Below are 18088 nucleotides of genomic sequence, written 5' to 3' on the forward strand. Positions count from 1 at the left end.
GCTTGGTCAAGGTGTCCTTCAGGGGTTGTAAGTGGAGGAGTGATGCGATCAGATTTTCATTTTAGTCAGATATCTGGGGGCTGTGTGAAGACTGGAGGGGCAAGGTTGGAGGCAGAGAGACCATCGGGGCTGAGCAAGAATCCAGGTGAGAGGTGAAGTGGCTTGAACTTGGGCAGTCAGCAAAGATGAAGCTAAGGGAGCAGATCTGAGCCCTATCTAGGAGGTAGAATTGGTAGGTAAATTAGAAGAGAAGCAGGAGTCCAGGGTGACATTCATCACTGACTTGGGTAACAATGCCTGTCAGAACCCTTCACTAAAATGGGGAACTAGGAAGGGGAGTGGGTCCGGGTGGAAGGTGGTAAGTTCAATTTGAAGTTCAAGAACAATATTCAAATGGAGGTGGCCGGGAGAATACAGAGGTTTTGTGCTCAGAAGAGAGAATCGGGCTGCACAGGGGTCTGAGCATCATCAGCCTAGAGATGTGGGCTAGGGCTATGGGAGCACGGGGACCCCCCAGGAGAGCAGGAACACTGAGGGAGAGAAGAGGCAGAGGCCAGAGCCTTAGAAACCTTGATGTTTAAGGATCTGCCAAAGAAGGCAAGGGCTAAGTAGGAACAGCCAGAGAGGTAGAAGGAAAGCCAGCCCTACTTAATCCTCATAAAAACCTTGTACCAGTACAGGCGAGGGACCTGTGGGCTTTCTGTATTGTTTTATTTTATTAGGACACAAGAAGTAAGAAACTCGGGGCCAAATGTTGCCCCATCACATAACCATCCTTTGCCAGGATTTCTGGCTTGTCTGCTCCCCAACCCTATCCTCTGGTTTAATGCCTCTCTTAGGTTTCTGTAATTTGTCAGTCCTTTTGAAAGTAGAGTGAAAATGAAAAGACTGGCTGGATTCAGGAGATGCTGTTTGTGCACAGCAAGCTTTGATAGTCAGTTTCTGACAGACTGGGCATGGGGAAGGTGCTGACACATCAAACTCTGGTCTTTATTCAGACGATGGACTCAGACTTTGTCTCCAGGCTGCCATCATGAGTTGGAAAGCCTTCTGGAACCTCATGACCATCCTGAGAGTAAGCCACTGCCCCACAAACCACCAGAAGATCTGTCTTTATTATGATGAACCTTTTATTATAGAGACAGACTGAACTCTCTTTTGCATAAAGAATCTTTGGATTGGGTCAGGGAAATCCACCTGCTAAAGGTCACCAGCCAGCTCTCCCTGCCTCTGCCTCAGCTAAGCCCCGACTTGCTATTTACATCTGCAGGTCACTGAGAACAGCAGAGACTGCTGTCCCCAGGGCCAGGCTGGTCGGTTGAGCCTGGGATCCTGACTGCCACCAGGTCAGAGCCGGCCCGTCTCCCGCCCTAGTCGGTTGTCCAGAACCTGGAGCTGCTGGAGGAAGCCTGAGTTGGGGCAGATATCGCGGTGGGCCTGCACTGTCTGGATGGCCTCCACCAGCGTCATGTTCTCGCAGATCATGAGGAAGGCCAGGACAACTGTGGCAGAGCGGCTCACCCCCATGGCGCAGTGTACCAGCACGCGGCCTGCAGGGAGACCCAACCCAGCATCAACCACTGGTCCTTGCACTGCCCATCCTTTGGGGGATCAGAGATGCTTCTGGCCATCCAGGAGCCCACCTATCACAGCATCCTGGAATACTGACACTGTCTTCACTTTCCTATGGGGCAACTGAGGCCTAGAGAGGGAAGGGACTGGCTCAAGGTTGCACAGCAAGTCAGTGGCAAGGCTAAGGTTAGTAGCTGGGCTTCCCTTCTCCGGGTCCGAAGTGCTTCCTCTGGCATCTTTTGCAGCTTTGGCATGGTGGTGGGGATCAGTACTCCTGAAGTCCCCTGGGTTTGTATCAGATTAAGGAGGTGTTCACCTACCTCCCTTTCTCCTCAGTTCTGCCCTCTCCCCTGCCCCTGCAGCTCTGCACCAAGGCCTCATCTTAGAGAAACCTGCTCAAGAGCCTTTGCTAGGGCCTCTTACTGAGGGATACAGTTACCATGACAACCACACTGGTCCTTAGTTATATCATCTATGATTGTCAGTTTCCTGGGTGTCCCTGAAGGGGATGCTTACTAAATGGTAGTAGCTATTTGCCCCATGGGGTAGGAAAGTTGCTGAAGGACCCCACCATCAGCCCCAGATCCCACCTACTCCCTACCTCCACCCCAGTGCCTTCCCCAGCCACTGACCTCGGGGGACACTGAGGGCAGTTCGGATGTATCGAGCAACAGGCAGAAAGTAGACACTGAGGTTGAAGAATGGGTTGTCATCGGCCTCGATGCCATAGTAGTCCACGGGCATTCCACGGTAGAACTTGGCACCTGTGTCCACCTGAAACTTGCCCGCAGCAACATTCACGATGTGTGTGATGCCCAGCTGAGTCAGCTTGTACTTGTCCCGGGCTGCATACCTGCAGGGAGGGCACGGGGGGAGTTGGGAGGTGGAATAGAGCTCACTGGGTCAGCTGTGGCTGAGCTGGAACTTGCCCCTTTCCTCCCCTGCCATCCCCCTCCAAGGTAGAGACTGGGACCAGTGAACTGGTCTCAGGTGAAGGGACTCCTCTAGTAGGAGTTCAAGACCCTCTTCCACTCAGGCCAGCTTTTCTGGAGAGCAATTTGGCCACATGCATCAAAAGCCTCAAAACTGTACACTTACGTTGCCCCAGCAGGTCTCCTTCTAGGAACTTAAAGATACAATCCCAAATATGCCCACAGACATGTGTAAACTGGATCTTGTTGTATTTAAGATGGTGAAAAATTGGTGAAAAATTGAAAAAATTCCTAAGTATCCTCTAATAGGAGACTGACTGTATACCATAAATGAAATACTATGTAACCACAAAAATGTCTTCAATGGATGCAGGTGAACCAGGAGAGGTGTTTGTGCTATATTGAGAACCTGGGGAAAATGCAGCTATTTAAACAGAACACCATTCAAAGTGTTTTTTAAAGTATGTCATGCAATTCCATTTTTTAAAAAAAGCTTTCTATATAAGGCAGATTATAAGATGGGATTATCAAGTGCTACCATTTTTGTAAGGAAACAAATCGTGAAAAAGCATTTATGTATGTGTGTGTATGCATCTTTAAAAGTCAACAGGGATTTTATTACTGGTTGTCTGTGGGAGTAGGGGGATATATATCTGCCATATTGTTAATGAGATATTGATCCATATTTCTAAAAATTAAGCAAACCTTAGAAAATCCACATACATTTATCCATATGTTCTAAATGTTAAGAAAATTTTTAGGGAAAAGGACTCAATTCCACTCTCTATACACCCTAGAGAAATGTATGTGTTCCCAGGACACATGTACTAGAATGTTTCTGGGATCACTGTTCATAATAGCCCCAAAATGGAAACAACTCAAATAGAATGGATAAATTCTGGTGTATTCATACAAATGAGTAGTATATTCTTAGGTAGCAACAAAAAAATGAATGAACCCTAGCTACAAAGAACGTCAGCAAATCTCCCAATTTTGAGCAAATGATGCCTGGCACAAAACACACAATCTGATTCTATTCATGTCACCTTAAAAGACAGGCAAAACTAACACAAGCACACAAGCGGTGAAACTGTAAAGAAGAGCAAGGAAATAATTACTTCAGTAGTCAGTCATTATCTACAGGGAAAAGAGTTACGATGAGAAGGGTTCAGCAGGGGCTTCTGGGGCACAAGTAATGCCCTGTTTCCTGGCCTGGGTGGTGAGACTGTTAGTGTATGCTCTGTGCACTTTTTTTTTACGTGTGTTCTATTTCCACAAAGTAATAATAACATAAAAGGAAAGAAACATGTGGAAAGAGATTGTGAGAAGCAAAGAGGTGCTACCTGCTCCTTACAGGGCTCTGGGAGAGGCTCCCCTTCTGCTCCCACTAGGGGCTGTACTTACGCATCTCCCAGGAAGAGGTTGGGCCAGACTTCATTGATGTGGCTCAGCATGGCAGCCCGACGGACCCACAGCAAGCGCTGCAGCGAGGCCAGCGTGGGCGGCTGGTAGTGGGGCACCCGGACTGCCCCATGGATCTTGGGCCTCCGGAGGTCCTGCTTCTGCAGCGAGTCCATCCTGAAACAGAGTGGACACTGCGGTGGCCAGGGGCAGGCTCCCGCAGGTGGGTCCAGCTGACAGGGAGGGCCAGGCCTGGTGGGTGCTTCAGGAAGGGCTTCAGATATTTCGGATTTGGTTCTTAACCAGCTCGGCTGAGGCTGAGGCCTAGATCCTTTCCCCAGGGAACAAGGGAATCAATCCCTTGTCACTGCTGTGGAGCTGGGAAGCCCTCTTTCCTGCTCTCCCCAGAGGCCCCTGATGATATTGGAAGTTTTGTTCAAGGGGCCCTCGGAGTTCCCTGTTTCTAACAACTAGTCAATGCATACCCCATTCCTTAAGTTGCTGGTCGCTTGGGACTTTGTAGGGAAGGGGACCCCAGATGGCTGTGGCCCTCAGAGCATCTAGGAAGACCCCCACAACCGGGCAGCTCATCTCAAGCCCCCTCCTCTGCTACTTCTAGGGCTGATCCTCAGGCCCCCACTCCTCCCATTTTCAGGTGCTGGAAGGTCAGAGCCCATCTCTGGAGCGAGGGGCCTAGGCTGTAAGCTGACATTTGTTAACATTTCTGTACTGAATAAGCCAATGCCTCTTAGGGTGTGGGAGGTCCCTACTTTACATTGGAGGAAGCTGAAGGTCAGGATTAATTTTAAGAGATGCCCAAAGCCACATGGCTGCTAAGTAGCAAGGCTAGAGTTTCACTCCAGCTCTGTGCTCCTTCATCTCCATCCCCAAGCCTCTGAGTTACTACCTTTGGGGATTCCAGAGAGTGATCACTAACCCATCTGTCTCTACAGGGGAGCCTGGTGTAGCTGTTACACATCTGTCTATAGGCCCTGGGATTTCCCTCCTTACCCCCACGACTCAGGCCAGAGCTGCAGGTCAGGCCTCGTGCAGGTTGGGTGGCTTGTGTCAGGAGTCAGCTGGCTGAGGGCATCCGAGACCCTGCAGAGCTGGGATGTCAGTGGCACCAGAACCTGGGTCTGGTGCTGGGCTGGGAAGGAAGGCTTCTCTTGGCTAACAGTCCCTGGCCCCCTCAACCAGTAACTAGGGAAGGTACAAACTGGGAAGAACTTCTTTGCTCTTTGATAAGCGGTGCCAGGACCAGGAAGAGAAATAGGCACCCAGGAGGCCACCGGCTTGGCCAAGCTCACCCAGCGGGCAGTAGGAGGGCAAGGAGGAAGTGAAGACCCGGTTTTCCCCTTCATCCCCCACTGTGACCTCTCAGGGCAGGCTGAGTGGCCTGCCACCTACCTAGGGCATGGTTTGGGTCTGGGAGTGGGGAAATGGGTGCAGGGACAGGTCTCAGCATGTGAGCGGAACCGGGCCAGGGCAGGTTCCGCCCAGAACACAAAACGCTGTGAAGCGCCTGGAATTCCAGTTCCTCGCCTTGGAGTCCGTGGGGGTGGGGCCTGAGAGTAGACCTAGGCCACTGTGGACTGAAGGGCAGTCCCTCCAAACCTCTCTGCTTGGCATCTCTTTGGGATTAAAGGCTCTTGGCTCTGGAACTCCCCATAGAGATGGGAAGCTACCTGAATTTGTGGGAAGAGAACTTTAGAGGGAGGGTGGAGAGCTCGGCCACAACTCATTCTGTGGTCAAGAGCAAATTATCTGCTCCTATCTGGGCCACAGTTTCTCTTCCTCATCTTAAAGATGCTGGCCTTGCCTGACTTTAAGGAATCTCTGCAGGGTGTGACCTGAGAATGAGAGTGGCTGGGTTTGCAGTAACAGATGGTGACAGGGGAGGGCGCAGTGTAGGGTGTTGGGATGGGGAAAGTCCAGCAGCCACACTGGTCTGGACCTACCAGGTGGGGCTGCATGAGCCCCAGGTTGGGCGGGACGGGGTTTGGGAAGCCTGGCAGGCGGGCGCAGGCCTCTGCGCTTGGCGTGGGGTAAGGCTGCCACCCAGTGGCCAGTGGGTGCCTTGCAGCCCATCTGTGCCTGGGAGCCGACAGCCAGGCTCCAGGTGAGACAGAACTTTTCCTGGCTCCTCCTGGAGGCTCCTGGGAGGAGGAGCCAGCAGGGAGGTCTGGGATTATTGAGGGTCACTAAATCACAGCCCATGCCTCAGCCTCCCAGGGGCCCTTAGCCCAGGTCTGGAGAAGGGGGCCTTTTCCTGGAACTTAGAGGTATTTCTTATTAGGCCTCACCTTGGACCTCACACCTGATGCTCATGGATGCACCCCCTACCTGTGTGCTCTGTCCCACAGGAGTCCAGCCCACCTTGTCAGCCAGAATCAGGCCTAGCTCCCACCCAGCAACTCCTCCTTCATTTTCCAGAAAAGGGGAGCTAGTGAGGCAACTGCAGCAGCCCCCTGGTTTCTGCCATCCCCAGACCTCGACTCCTGAGGTCCCTGCCAGACACCTCCTGTATGTCCTCGGCCACTGCAAGCTGAAGCCCGGGCCCAGCGTCCAGCAGGGCCGGGCCTGGCCTGGCCCTCCTCCACACTCACGCTGGTGCTCGGTCTGCCCCGTTCCTGCCTCTTCTCCCTAAGCTGAGAGCTGCCTCTGTGGGCAGCTGCTGTTTTCAAGCTCAGACACTTGTTTTCTGCCTTTGTGCCTTGCCTCTCTTGCTCTCCCTGGTTGCCTCTGTCTGTCAGCCTCTCACAGGGGCTCCTGCTTCTCCACAGTCACCCAGCACACCACCCCGTGTGCCGGCTGCCTTTGGCCAAGGCACAGGCTCCGGGGGGTGGGGGCGGGGAGGAGCTGTTAGCCATCCATCTCCTCCGTGGAAGCTCCAGATGTTTCCCCAGTCTGCCCTCCTGCTCGCTCTCTCTGCTTCCCCCTCCTTCTCCCCAGATGGACCAGATGGGACTGTGTCCACAGGAGGTCTCAGGGCAGGACAAGTGAAGAGTATGGTGGAGGAAGGTGCCTCATGGTCGATGCCCAATAAATGGTGCATCTTACTATTATTATCATTACTGTTATTACTGCTGCCCTCTCAATCCTCAGCCACACCCTGGGTAAAGAGTAACTTTCCAGCAGGACAGTGAGGCTTGGTCTCTATCTCTTTGTGTCTCTTGATGTCTTTTTGTCCAAAAATAATTATTATATTCACCCACTTACTAAGGATGTACTACATATCAGAGCTGAATGCTTATGTCTTCTCCCTGAATCCTCACAGTACCCTTATGCGTTAGATAATATTATCATCCCTATTTTGTAGATGAGGAAACTGAGACTCAGAAAGATTAAGCCATATGCCCAAGGTCACACAGCCAAATAAGCATGAGAGACAGGATTCAAGCGCAGGTCTTCCTGACTCCACTATGCTTTGTTAGTGCCTCTGTCTCTGACCCAGTCCCTCCCCCAACCTAACCCAGTCTCTCCTCAGCACACACAGGCACAGGTGTCCTGGCCCTCATACCCAGCATGCTCTGCAGCCCCCCTGAAACAGGGGCACTTACCCACCTGTGGGGGTATCTGGCCCAGGCTGTGGTCTTCTCGGACGGGTATTTCGTGCTGCCGACTTCAAGCCGCCTGTCTCTGCACACTTGATGCTGTTTCTATTTTTTGATTGGAGTTTAATTATAAAGCATGATGTGCTGCTCCCCTCTTCTGGCCTCCTTTTGCCACTCCCAACTCACCCACTGGTCCCCTGGGATGATGGTCAGTGCCAAGCCCAGCCAGGCACCTGGCCCTGCTGGGAGCAAAGGCAGTCCTGCAGGGGTCGGTCTGTGGTATGCGTGTATGATGATCATGGGGCAGGAAGACAGAAGATTGAATAAGCCATTTTGAAAGCTCCCTTGGCCTTCAAGGGTGGTATGGAGCATGCGGAAGGTTAAAGCTAGAAGGATCCTCCATGGAGCAGGACAGGGAAAAGACTAGCCAAAATCACACACAAACTGGCAGCCTTGCCAGCATCAGAACCCAGGTCCAGGGGCCTTTAGTTGGGAGCTGAGGATTACAGGACTGGCCCAGGATTAAGATCTAGAAGACTCAGGCTGAAGGAAGTATGGGCAGACAAACAAATATGTAAGTGGAGTTTAGAGTAGGCCTTTGGACCAAACTCAGCAGTTGTGTGTCTGGAAACCACTCTGCCCTCTGCCAAGTTCCTCCTTCCCTCAGAAGGCATTCCTGGCTCAGGCCTCACTGTCCCTTGAGGCCAGTGCGATGATCTAAGGTCACTCCTCATATACCCATGTGTCAGTACTCTTCCCACTTGCACCCCCAGACAACTGACACACACACAGATGTGTGCATACCCTCAGCCACACCTCCACTGGGTCTCTGAGCCTGCTGCAGCTCCCTGAGCCCTGGGGAGAGCTGGCAGAGGCAGCTGTGGCCAAGGGCTAACATGAATACTTAGAATCCCCTCCCGCTCTCCTCCAATGCCCCCCACCTCCTGAGGGAACTTGGGGTTCCTGGCCGAGGAGCTTCAGGGCTTGGCTGAGAGGGTCATCCCTTCCTACCTGTGAGAACTGGATACAGTGGCTGAGAGGGAGTGCGGGCAGCAGGAGGAAGTGGATGGAGTTGCAGGCTCTGGGATGGTCCCCAAACTGGGCTCTTATCATCTTCTGGGTATCCACCTGGGCCAGAGGCTCCAGCAGCACCAACAGGACCAGTGCCTGGGTGGCAAAGTGGCAGAGCCCCATGACAGAGCGTACGGACCAGCTCTGGGGGAGAGAGGAGCTCCATGTTACAGGTGGGTAAACCAAGGCTCAGAATAGCTGAGGCTCATCAGGACAGAGGCGAGAGCTGCCAGATCAACCTGCTACTGCCTCAAGCCTCCGTGTGAGGTCAAGTGGGTATGCATGCCAGGAGAGATGAGGTTGCAGGTTTGGGGTCCAGGGCACGCAGAGAGACGACCTCTCCCCCAGCCCTCTCATTTCTCAGAGTCCCCAGCCCCAGGGCTGCTGTGTGCCTTCACACAGGTTGTTCATTGCACAACTCCTGGGGCTCCAGCTGCACAGACTGTTTGGTGGATGGCACCCCCAGGAGTTGTGCAGTTCTGTAGCCCAACTAACCTCCACTCCAAAGCCTGCTGCCTAAAGGGAAAGATGCTGGGGTCTGAGGTCAGGGTTATTTAAGGGCCCCAGGCCCTTAAATAAGGAAGTACGGTGATTGGGCATGATCAGCGATCTCCTGTTCTGCCAGTTTCCAAAACCTGTTTAGGGGAAAGAGGGCAGGATGGGAACATGATGTTCCTTTTCCCCTTTTGGCTCCCCACACTGCAGAGCTCCTCACAGCAAGTTCCCACCTACCCTAGCCCCATGCCTAATCCCAACCCCAGCTATCAGCCTCATTTTCTTCCATTACATTCACCCCCAGACTCTAAACCTAGCCCTCTGTCCTGTCCTAGTCCCCATCCCCAAGATGCTCATCCTGAAAGCACGTGGGAAGGGATCGCTATTGCTAAAGTGCTTCCTCTTGGCTGGGCTGGCTATGCCTTCAGAGACAAAGACAGCTCTCATGGGTGATGGGCAGGGGGAGATCCAGGCCATGCACCAAGAAGCCCTTGGCAGGAGGAGAAAGCTAACTCTCCCAACTCCCAGGAGAGCCCCCACCCCCAAGTGGCAGCCCCTCTGAGCCAGTGGGTGGTGGAGTACAGTCAAAGTCAGGGTTGCAGAGAAATGAGGGAAGGAGTAATATGGGTAGCAAGAGCTGAAGGTGGAACAGGAGGAGTGGAGAGCAGCTGTGAAGATCTAATTTCCCATCTGACATCCCCCACTGGGGATGTGAATGTAAGGGAGATGGGCTCTTGGGGCCAGACAGGGACAGCCCCAGCCTGGGCACGGTGGGAGAAGAAGGGCAGTGGGCCTTCTGCAGCTCCTCACAATCTGGTGCTCCTACAGCCACTCCCCCTGAGGAAGAGACATCCCTGCCTCCTCTTAACTGAGCTGGAGGAGAACACAGCGCTGGTGCCAAAGAAATTGCAGCAGCACCTCAGTCACCATGTGTGGGCGGGGAGCCTGAGAAGCAGCGTTGCTGCTGGGGGAGCCCAACTCCTTCTGGGCAGCTGGGGACATGGGGGACTCTAGCAGGAGGGAGGCAGCTTGGGGAGAGGAGGTACTGGGGATCTGTTCCCCTTATGCAGCTTAAGGACCATCTGCTATTGCTCCAAATGCACTGAACACAGAACAGGAAGGCCGGAGGTAGATGGATAGACTTGAGGAAACACCTTTATGTCCTAAAGGGGGCCCAGAGCCAGGGAAGGAGCTCAGGGAGGATCCCTCTGTAGATCTCCGAGATCATACTGGGTGGGGGTGAAGGTAGAGAGCGGGGTACCAGGTCCAAGGCAGAGAGCTGAATGGCATGGCGACAGGAGAACTTTACATGGAGCTTGTGTGAGGAGGTTATGGCTGATGGCAGGAGCATCTGTTTTTCTCCTTTGTGGGAATGGCAGGGCTGACATGAGAATTACCTAAGCTCAGAGCTGTAGCTGCAGCCACACTTTTCCCCAAGGGCTGTGGCTGGAGTCCAGCCCTTCAGGGAAGGTATGCAGAGGGGTGGGAAGGCCCAGACAGCCCTCAGGGGCCAGGACTGGCTGCGCTGCTGCCTTGGTTGGGCTCAGGGGAGCCCCACAGGCTTTCAGCCAAGGAGGCAGGGCAGGTCAGCATCAAGACCGGGATGGAAGGCCTCACCTCTTCCATTTTATTCTTTCCTCCCCTTTCCCTTCTAGCCTTTCCAGCCTCTCTCATTCTGAAGAATCCCGGTGGGCTAGGGGATAAAGAGGGTCCTACCAGGGAGTTGCCTCATCCAGGCCCTGGTGAGACCCTGAGTCAGCAGCTGGGGAATGAGCCAGGCCCCCTTCAACTCTCTGCCGACCACTCACAGCCCTGACATCCAACCTCTGAACTAGTCCCATCCACGTCCCCTTACTTCTGGTTGTACCCTTGCCCTCTGCCCAGCCCTCACCTGACCTCTCTTTTTTTTTTTTTTAAGTCCTTTTTATTTGTTTTGTGAGGGAGGTCATTAGGTTTCTTTATTTGTTTATTTTTTAATGGAGGTACTGGGGATCGAAGCCAGGACCTCGTGCATGCTAAGCATGCGCTCTACCACTGAGCTCTACCCTCCCCTGACCTCTCACTTCTCACTGCACCCAGCCTTGGCCCCTCACACCCTGCCCGACCCTCACCTGGCCCCTCAGCTCCGGCCTGCACCCCGCAGCTGCTGGTCCAGCTGGCAGAGCTGGTGGAGGAAGCCTCGGTTGGGGAAGACCCATCGGTGTTCCCGCACGGTGATCACCGCCTTGCGCAGGGACAGCTGCTGGCGCAGCATGAGGTAGGCCAGGACCAGTGTGGCAGAGCGGCTCACCCCTACCACACAGTGCACCAGGACCTTGGCTGCAGAAGACATCCTGGTAAAAGACCCTTTCCCACCAACCAGCCCACCCAGGAGCTGAGGTGGGGACCCAAGTTCCTTTCCCTGCTCTGCTTTGTGACCCTGGGCAAATCATTCAGCCTTTATTGGCCTTGGTTTCCTGATCTGTCAAATGGGTATACCAACATCTGTTAGGCCTACCCTTGGGATGGGGTCCATGCTCCTTCACGTGGCTGACAAGACCCTCTGTGAGCTGCCCCTGCTGCCCCTGCAGCCTCATCTCAGGCTGTCTCACCCCAACCCTCAGCTCTAGGAATCCTGGCTGACTTTCAGTTCCTTGAAGCTGTCATGGTTCCTGGCCACCAGCCTCACCACATGCAGTTTCAACTACCTGTAAAACTTTTCCCCTTCTCTCAGTCTGACTAACATTTCCTACTCATCTGTCAGGTTTCCACTGAGACAAGGCTTCCTGACCATTCATGATATCACTTGAATCACAGAGCAGCTCATCCTTTTTGCACGTGGCCAGTGAAGGCTGCTGTAGAGGGAAGTCCCTCCACCTCCCCAGTCTTCTGAAATGAGCGTCCTACCCTGTGCTCCCATTGTGCTGCACAGTGGCCCACTCATCTGAGTAGCACTCATGATACTTTCATGTTTTGACTGTCTTTCCACCAGGGGCCCTGCCTTGCCTAAGTGTGGATTCCCAGTATGTGGCTCAGTGCATGGTACAGAAAAGATAATAACGAGTTGGTGAATGAATGGATGAACAAATGAATGTCAAAGTGCTCTGGGTTGAAAAGTGCTATGAGCCATAGCCTTGTCTTTCCCATCACACAGATGAGAAACTCAGGTCCAGAGAGGGACGCTGGCTTGCCCGGGTCAGGCAGGAAGGGGCACAGTTCTCACCCCTATGAACACAAAGCCCAGGCTCCAGCCTCCCCAGGCTCCTTTTTTGTACCCTAGGTATTAGAAGATTTTTTCCATTTGAAAGTACTTCGGGGCAGAAGCAGACATCTAGGTACCAGATGGTGATTTCCCAAGGCTGAGTGATGCAGAGGAAGTACGGTTTTGTTGTTCGGGAGACCTGGCTTCCAGCTCCAGGGCTACTCCTAACTCGTGGTGTGACCTTGTATTCTAGGCCTCAGTTTGCATTGCTTCCTGTGAAGCAATGAGGTTGGATAAACTGCTAGAACACAGAGCATAGGATTTTTAAAACCTGATGGCTTTTTAGAAGCTAGGGGTGGGAGGGCTCTGAGGTTTGAGAGGAAACTGGACATCCGCCATGACTGAGCAGGATGGGATATGGGTTCTGCCCCTGAGTCCTACCCCCAGGTGTGCTGAGGGCACGGTGGATGAAGTCAGCTGCAGAGGAGAAGTAGGCACTGATGTCGAAATCAGGAAGGTCGTGGGCGGGCACCCCCAGGTAGCTCACGCTGCTGCCGTAGAAGTCAGGGCTGCCGTGACAATACAGGCCCCCGTGGGCGGCGTTCAGCACATGGGTGATGCCCAGCTTCCAAAGCTCAAAGCGGTTATTTGCCGTGGCCCTGGGGAGGGGGAAAAAGGGTTGCTGGATGCTGGCTGAGCCATGAGGTTCAGGAAGGAAGCTTTGCCTGGTCCCCTGCTTCAGAGGGATGGAGACATTAGGGTCCAAAGGGAGCCAGAAGGAACCCATGGGGTCCACAGCTCACAATCCCACTCTAGGGGCCTTCTGGTAGGAGAGTTGGTGGCACAAAGATTTAGCTTTAGCCCTTCTTTGCTTCCTTAGGCAATCTGCCCCTGCCTTGCCTAGGACAGGAAGGAAAGAATTGCTTCAGTCCTGGGACTCAGCTGCCCCTCCCTTCTTGCCCCATGCCATACCATGCACGTACATCCAGCTTCTCCTGGCCACTACCTCATACCTGCTTCTAAAATGCAAATGTTTAGAGGCGACACCTTCCCTGATTCACCTTCAGTCAGGCTTCCTCACCCACTCTGTGTCCAGAGGCAGGAGGCTGGGACCAGAAAGAGGAGCTCTCTGTCCACTCCATCTCATACCCCAAATCACCATTCCCCAGTCCTCTGTCCCCTAGACTCGCCTGTTCTTCTGGATGTGCCTGCCAGAAGACTCCAGGAACCTCTGGAAGCTCCCTTCTTTCAGGCCAGCAAAGTCCCGCTCCCCCTGGTGGCTACACCTGATCACTGCACTGCTCCCAGCACACAGGGGTCCTGAACAAAAGTCCCTGGCCTGGGGTGATCAGAGTATTTGCCCTTGTTCCCACCCCACCCCCATCTCTGGTAAAGATCCCAAGAACTGTGTCTCCTTGTCACCACCCCCACACCCCTTTGTCCAGCTAACACTCACGCATCTCCTATGTAAAGGTTGGGCCAAACTTCATCCACGTGGTTGGAAGAAAATTTCCCTGCCCTCAAGAGCTCCTCCAGTTCCAGGATGCTGGGGCAAGGCAGGGCTTCGGTATCTCCCTGCAGCTCTGGGAGCGAGGCCTCCGCCATAGGACAGCCCACCCACCCCTGTGTCTCTGCCGTCACTCCTCTCTGCCTCTCCAGTGTCATTTCTCCTTCCTGGAGATTGGCAGGGACAGGTGGGACAGCAGCAGTGACTCAGCAAGTCACGGGGCCTCAAAAGAGAACAGGACATTTTCCTCTCCAAGTCACCCCTTAACCCAAAACTCTGTGACAATATGGAATCAGACATACCTCTGAAAGTCACTTTATCTTGCAACCTCAGTTTCTTTATCTATAAAGTAAGGATAATTACACCTACCTCAGAGAATTGTGAAGATTAAATGAAACAAAGGATATTCTATGTCTAACACATAGTAGATGCTTAAGAAACATTTGTTGAATTAACAGATTTAGACCCCTATATAAAGCTATTTGGTTTGAGGACTGAGTTAAAGTAGAGATCTAGGCTGCAGAGGAGGTGGTTGGCTCCAAGGATGAATAATAGGAAAAGTTCTGTAGGTCTGTGTGGGTCACAAGCTGGGTGGGAACTGTTTGGCTGTTGGATGAACTTCTGGATTATGGAGGGGAAGTTTCCTGAGTTATAGAGTCAGAGAAATGTGGAGAGGAGGCATGGAGGACCTCATCGAAAGGGTGCCAATAAGGTTTGTGAGGGAAGATTTGGCAATGGTTCTGTTATGAAGATGGGCGATTTCTCAAAAGAGAAGGCTAAAATGCGCCATGTATGTCAAAGGGGCAGAAGGGAGGTGACTGTTGCCCTAGACTTTCTGAAAAACCAAAGGGCTATCATCAGAAATATTTTGGGGGTGGGAGAGACATTCCTCTGCTTATAAAGGCTTTTATCCCCACAACAGAAACAGAAAGTTCTATTATCTGTCCTGCTAGAACTAGTTATGGGACGAAGAAGTGAGATGTCTTGCCTGCTCTCAGATGACTTCATGAAGTCTTGATGGGGCTGGGAGGGGTATGAGCTGCAGTGGGAAGGCTCCCAGCTGCACCTGGCCTTGAGTCCAGCTTCAGGGTAATGGCCACACCAGTGTAGAGGAAAGCAATCTGCACTCATGTCCACCCCAGAACCTGTCCCCACTCCCATCAGAGCCACTGAAGTCTATCCTGCACTGCCTGGGAAAGCTAGGCCAAGGAGGGGCTGGAGCGCAGATCGCAGGTGGTTTCGGAATCAGTTTATGCCAATGTTAGGCCTGGGTTGGGACTTCCTACTGGGTCAGGTAATACAGTAAAGTGAGAAGAGCACAGGTTCTGAAGTCAGAGAGATTTGAGTAGGAATACTGGCTTTGGCACTTATTAACTGCCCTACCTCAGGCAAGTTTCTTGGCCCTTCTGTTTGTAATACCCTGTAGAGCTGGCAAAAGGATTAAGTGAGATATTTATGTGGCATTTGGCATAAGGACTGTGAGACTAAAAGGGTATTAAATGGTAACAATGATGATGGGGGTTGGCTCTTGGAGAGGGGCTGGCTCCCGCCAAAGGAATTCAGATAACCTCCTCTTGTCCCCAGACCCTATTTACTAATCCCATAGGCCCCGCCCCATCCTTACTAGCCCCTCATCTTCTCCCACTTTGACTTTGGGCCTGACGCATGCGCTCTCAGGTTTCCTTGCTGTGGTTTCATTCCAAGATTCTTCCCTCACGCCCATCTTGAGCCTCGCGTCCCTTCCTGTTTCGGCCCCGCCCCCCGCCAGTAGGGCTCCACCTCCCGCCGGTAGGGCCCCGCCTCCCGAAGCACATCCGGTTCGGATATCAGCGGCTGCCGGCGCGGCTGAAACCGGGGCCGCAGCAATGCCTGCGCGCAGCCGCCACCGCCACCGCCTCCACTCCGGCTCCCCTCCCTGGGCCCCGCCTCCGCCGCTCGAGGCGTTTCACTCCGCCGAGGCCCGGAGGGCGCCGGACTCCGACGGCGGCTCGGACGCCGACTCGGAGGAGGGTTCGGGGAGCCCCACTCGGACCGCGGAGGTGAGCGGGAGCTGAGGCTGAGGAGAGGGGAGTTTGGGGGGCGTCTGCAGTCAAGGGCGAGTGGGGAGTCGGGGATGGAGCCGGGGGATGCCACGGATAGGGACCCGAGGGGCCCCGGGAGATGGTTGAGGGAGCGTGGAGAGTCAGCCCTAGAATGGAATCTGAGGGAAATGGACGTTGTTGAGCCGATGGCCCGACGCTGAGAGGGGTAAATAGAGGCTGAGGGGAGGGCGAGAGGGAGAGTGAGACTGAGGGAGATGTGGCCTTGAAGAGGCAGGCCTTGGAGGTTTTGAAAAGCAGGGTACTGAGGGAAGAAGACTAAAGGGGTCCCTTGGGAATGTGGGACCCGAGGAAGAGATGCTCTGGGATTTGGCGTTGGGGGCGAGGGATCAGAGGAGCAGGGCCAGGGACGATGTTACCACCTGGAGGGAGAGAGATAAGCGGGTTGGGGCTGACGAGATCGCTGATCATCGGGCTGGTAATAATTTAGGGAAGGATTTAGGTTCGAAGGGGCTTATCGAGTGCAAGTCGTCTGGCGTTAAAGGCCAAAAAAAGAGAAATGGTATCAAGAAAGAAAAGGAGCCCTTGAGGGCTCTAATTTAGGACTTGGCATTTTCACAGGCGTCTTTAATGCATGGAAAATCACTAGGGTTATATACTTGGATTGTAGGGCTTTCTCATTTGTGGACAGAGAATCCTTTTAAGAATCTGGGGTGGGAGGGGCGGTGTTAAACACTGATTTGCCCAAAGACTAGGGGGAAGTAGTGAAAGGAAGTGATGTTTGAAAGATAGTGAAAGGAGTGATTCTGAAAATGAAGATTATCTTTTGGATTTTTTTCTAACAGTAATATGTGTGTGTGTGTGTAATATATTAGTGTTTTTTTTTTCTGTAACTCTTTCTTAAATTTATCTTAAATACCAGACAAATTTATATATTTTAAAAAAGATTTAATACATTACCTTTAAATGTAAACAAGAATTTGGGCACTTGGATTTTACAGATATTCAGTATTGACTGGTTTCACTTTGACAGCTTCAGTTGACACATATTTGCCACAGGGTAAAAAATATGGTCAATTCAAGTATCTGGGTTTAAAAGATACATAAAACTGTATGTGAAATCACCATAGCTGAGGAGGCTAGCAGATCTTCCTCTCATCCATTACTCCAGGATTGGAGTTATCTCTTAAAAATTAGAAAGGTACTTTGGACAGATTTGCAGGACCAATATTAATGCAATTTTGCAAATATTGTATGAAAAATATTTTTAGTAGAGTTATCTAGAAAAATAAAGGGGGGTTTTGTAGTTGGCAGTTAAGGGAACTGGGAGAGGTGGGTAAATAGATGCCTTTTATGGAAGACTTAATAGCAAAACCATAATTGTGCCATAAAAATAGTGTTTGCAATATTTATATTCTCTTTAATAGAGATAGACTAATTTCTTTGTGGATTTGTTAAATTATAACATGGCTTTGTGAAAGCATTTGACTTTAGCCACATCTCATATGTTGTTTTACAACTTGTTATCCAGTTACAAGTTTACAAAGTTGTTGACTATTTCAAAACAAACTTTGAATCAAGTGTTTCTTCTCTAAATGGGTATCTGTTATTTAATCTTCATGAGATGATAGTTTACTGATTGCAGCAAACTGTTAAATTAGTTTATGTGTATAGACTATGTCATATCTTCAAATACTCAGTATTTCTTCAAAAGAGAGATGAATGCTTAGCTTTGCTTGTAGCTGTTGTTAAAAGATTAACCCCCTTTTCTTTAAATTAATACAAATGATCTTTAGTTGAAAAAGTATACTTAGTATTACTATTGTTTATTTATGTTTCTTTTTGCCTTCACCAGACGGAGATTCTCTAGAGACTTTGTCTTAATACCTGGCTCTAAATAAAAATCTTGGCAAGTAAAATTTTGCTGAACTGAACTGAAATATAAGAACTCTCTATTAAGGTTACATTTTAATGTTACTATAAAAATAAATTGTTCAATGAAATTGTACAATTAATATATTAGAATGCCTAATAGTTATTTTATCTTTGTTTTGCTTTGACAGTTTTCACAGCTACTTAGTTGTAAAGAAAATCAGTTTTATGGTAGAGCTGTTTGTCTAAGGCAAGAAAATCTGTATTTCTCCAGAAGAAGCCATCATGACTATGATGGCAGAACATGCAGACATTTAGGTAAACCAGCTTTGGCTTCAGTAGCATCTTCTTCATTCTGCAAAGACAGTTCACATTGCACAACTATTTGTAAACATTTTTGTTTTGTTAATCCCTAGATTGTCAGTGCTTTTTCAGAACTTTGCCATAGTTGATTTAGAGAC

General features: G+C 51.4%; 2 protein-coding genes across 10 annotated transcripts in view; one reads left to right on the forward strand and one right to left on the reverse strand.

Moving 5' to 3' along the window:
• Positions 1-1098: 1098 nt before the first annotated feature.
• DUSP13B (dual specificity phosphatase 13B) lies at positions 1099-13873 on the reverse strand. Of its 7 annotated transcripts, none has more exons than XM_010963138.3 (7): positions 13666-13873; positions 11140-11347; positions 8474-8677; positions 7473-7567; positions 3909-4082; positions 2205-2425; positions 1099-1550 (listed from the first exon to the last, which is right to left on the reverse strand). In XM_010963138.3, exons 1-7 carry the CDS (start codon positions 13812-13814, stop codon positions 1348-1350), a joined length of 1254 nt encoding a protein of 417 aa, XP_010961440.2. In that variant the 5' UTR covers positions 13815-13873; the 3' UTR covers positions 1099-1347. The 7 variants fall into 7 exon arrangements, 6 of the variants coding, with proteins under 6 accessions (XP_010961440.2, XP_045378688.2, XP_010961443.2 ...); XM_045522732.2 differs by lacking the exon at positions 13666-13873 and adding an exon at positions 12651-12789; XM_010963141.3 differs by lacking the exon at positions 11140-11347 and having other exon boundaries at positions 13666-13804.
• A 1638-nt stretch (positions 13874-15511) lies between these two features.
• Positions 15512-18088, forward strand: part of SAMD8 (sterile alpha motif domain containing 8) — a 47667-nt gene continuing 45090 nt past the window's right edge. The window contains exon 1 of one of the 3 annotated variants that reach the window (XM_074374282.1): positions 15512-15755. In XM_074374282.1, coding sequence (XP_074230383.1) covers positions 15582-15755 — 174 coding nt within the window. In that variant the 5' untranslated portion in view covers positions 15512-15581. The remainder of the gene's footprint in view (positions 15756-18088) is intronic. The other 2 variants (XM_074374281.1, XM_074374280.1) reach the window with 2 other exon arrangements.

The sequence above is a fragment of the Camelus bactrianus genome, chromosome 11, assembly GCF_048773025.1.
Source record: "Camelus bactrianus isolate YW-2024 breed Bactrian camel chromosome 11, ASM4877302v1, whole genome shotgun sequence".
Classification (NCBI taxonomy): Eukaryota; Metazoa; Chordata; class Mammalia; order Artiodactyla; family Camelidae; genus Camelus; species Camelus bactrianus.